The sequence below is a fragment of the Dama dama genome, chromosome 10, assembly GCF_033118175.1.
Source record: "Dama dama isolate Ldn47 chromosome 10, ASM3311817v1, whole genome shotgun sequence".
NCBI classification, from domain to species: Eukaryota; Metazoa; Chordata; class Mammalia; order Artiodactyla; family Cervidae; genus Dama; species Dama dama.
The window spans coordinates 21,767,400-21,770,275 of NC_083690.1; the positions used below are offsets into that span (position 1 = coordinate 21,767,400).

Below are 2,876 nucleotides of genomic sequence, written 5' to 3' on the forward strand. Positions count from 1 at the left end.
CAAACCTAGACACCATATAAAAAAGGAAACACCTCACTTTGTCAACAAAAGTCCATACAGTCAAAGGTGTGGTTTTTCCAGTAGTCATGTATGGATGTGAGAGTTGGACAATAAAGAAGGCTGAGCACTGAAGAATTGATGCTTTTGAATTGTGGTTCTGGAGAAGCCCCTTGGACTTCAAGGAGATCAAGCCAGTTAATCCTAGAGGAAACCAACTTTGACTATCCATTGAAAGGACTGATGCTGAAGCTGAAACTCTAATACTTTGGCCACCTGATGCAAAGAGCCAACTCGTTGGAAAAGACCCTGATGCTGGGAAAGATTGAAGGTTAAAGGAGAAGGGGGTGACAGAAGATGAGGTGGTTAGATAGTATCACCAACTGAATGGCCATGAACTTAAGCAAACTCTGGGAGATAGTAGAAGACAAAGGAACTTGGCATGCTACAGTCCACAGGGTCGCAAAGAGTCAGACACACCTAGCAACTGAACAACAGCAGCAGAGTCTAGCACACTGTGGCTGACATATAGAAGGCATTTCATAAGTATTTGTTGAAAGAATGATCAAATCTTCAACAAACACTGGGCAACCATGTGGAATCTATAATGAAAATGGAGGGCTTCAGTTGGTCCTGCAGTTCCATCTTTTGACCCCAAGAGAGGCAAAGAGCCTGACTGTAGATCATTGCTTCCTAATGCTAGTGGGACCAGGGGTCAAGGACTAATGTACTCCTGCCTGGCAGGCTTTAGACAACTGACCTAGAATCTGAGTCAGTTGAGAGCAAACACGAAGATGAAACAGGAGCCAAAGGAGTGTGTGGGGAGGTCGCGCAGGCTGGAGGCCTCGGTCGGACGGAAGGGAGCGGCAGAATCCAGCCACTTGGAATTCTGATTAAAGGAAGCTGTGCCTCAGCTCAGTATTGGGATCCACCCTCAAGGACTGGCTCAAAGGCAGTGTTCAACTCATGGGACTGACTTTGAAAAGGGACAACATGCCAACTGCCAAGCAACTAGCTGACATTGGCTACAAGACCTTCTCCACCTCCATGATGCTCCTAACTGTGTATGGGGGCTACCTCTGCAGTGTCCGAGCCTACCACTATTTCCAGCGGCGCAGCTCCCGGCGCCAGGCTGCAGAAGAACAGAAGACCTCAGGAGCCCTGTAGAACTGGGGGCTTTTTGCCTTGAGCAGAGAGGCCTGAGGCATGCTGTGGAAAGACTGCATCTGCAATCATTTCTGAGTCAAGAGGACCAGGGCCTTAACTGGCTTTCGAACTCTGGAAAATGCCCATGTTTTCTCTGGTACAGCCAGTTTGGAGAGGCTATCAAATCAAAACAGGAATGGGAGGGTGAGGCACACCTATAGACATAAAATACTTTGCCATATCTGAAAAAAAAAACAAAAAAAAAAAACAAAGGAGTGTGTGTTGCAATTGTGATAAATGCCGTGTTAGGGTTACATGGAACTAAAGAGGCATTTGATAGTGATGTTGGAGGAGGATAGAAGTCAGGGGAAACTTTTCTGGCACTTGAGAAGATATTAATATGGATCAACTAGGTGACAAAGACAGGGAGACATCCTATTCTTTGCTTCTTCATTTCTTTTTCTTCTCCCTCCTCTTTCTACTCTTCCAGTCCTTGTCCTAGAATTCTGAGTGTGCCACCCAGGGACTGAACCCAGGTCTCCCACATTGCAGGTGGATTCTTTACCAGCTGAGCCACAAAGGAAGCCCAAGAATACTGGAGTGGGTAGCCTATCCCTTCTCCAGTGGATCTTCCCAACCCAGAAATTGAACGAGGGTCCGAGGGTCTTCTGCATTGCAGGTGGATTCTTTACCAATTGAGCTATGAGTTTACTGTCTGAGCCATCAGGGAAGCCCCAACAAAGACCTACTGCAGCCAAAAAAAAAAAAAAAAAGAAGATGTGATCTGGACATTGTACATACCACTTCTTCTTACACTCTTTCAGCCAGAAGTTAGTCATGTGACCATACCTACTTGTAGGGAGGCTGCGAGATGCAGCCTCTGGTAGCATAAAGAAGGGCTAATGCAGAAGAACAGTTGCCAGTATCTACTGCAGAGAACGAGATCATTAACCCAGAGAAATCAATTCACTTCTTCAATGCCTCTTAGCACTTGCTTGTGTGTTGACAGAAGTTTTATGGGCCAGAGCAGGGAACCTGGCTGGGCCCTGGCTTGGATGAGGGTAGTTCATCTAAATTAACCCTAACATTGTGTTCACGCTCATCTAGATAGATAAGAGAGGCAAAGGGGATTTCTTTGGATCAATTGGCCAAGTGGACAGAACAGGATGTGTATCTTCCCAAGGCCATTCAGCAGGCCAACAGGCTCCTAACTCCCTCCTCCAAGCTCCAACCACATGACCTTCCCCACACAGCTCAAGGCCAGGTCACTGAGCTCCAGGGACCTTCCTCATCCACTCACCTTGGATGAAGATTAGGGAAATCCAATTGCTAATCCATTTAACACCAAGCACTGGGCGTTCTTCTAAGTACTTTACACATATGACATTGAGGCGCTAAAAAAAAATACATTAAACAATTTGCCTAGGGCCACAAATTTGGGACCTAGGACTTCCCTTATGGCTCAGCTGGTGAAGAATCCGCCTGCAGTGTGGGAAACCTGGGTTCGATCCCTGGGTTGGGAAGATCCTCTGGAGAAGGGAAAGGCTACCTGTTCCAATATTCTGGCCTGAAGAATTCTATGGACTATATAGTCCATGGGATCACAAAGAGTCGGATACAATTGAGCAACTTTAACTCACAAATTTAGGGAATGGTAAACCTGAGATGTGAACCCAGGTGGTCAAGCTCCAGAATCCATGATTTTAATCTGCTACATGAGACAACACCTTGCT

The 2,876-nt window shown here is 46.3% G+C and overlaps 1 protein-coding gene across 1 annotated transcript; it reads left to right on the forward strand.

Moving 5' to 3' along the window:
• The first annotated feature begins 982 nt into the window (after positions 1–982).
• On the forward strand, positions 983–1,384 carry LOC133064042 (cytochrome c oxidase assembly protein COX14). The gene has a single exon (XM_061153984.1). The coding sequence runs from the start codon at positions 991–993 to the stop codon at positions 1,162–1,164; it is 174 nt and encodes a 57-aa protein (XP_061009967.1). The 5' UTR covers positions 983–990; the 3' UTR covers positions 1,165–1,384.
• Positions 1,385–2,876: the final 1,492 nt, after the last annotated feature.

Excerpts from the sequence above, each read along its gene's own strand:
- LOC133064042 (XM_061153984.1), top strand. The coding sequence starts at position 991 with ATGCCAACTGCCAAGCAACTAGCTGACATTGGCTACAAGACCTTCTCC.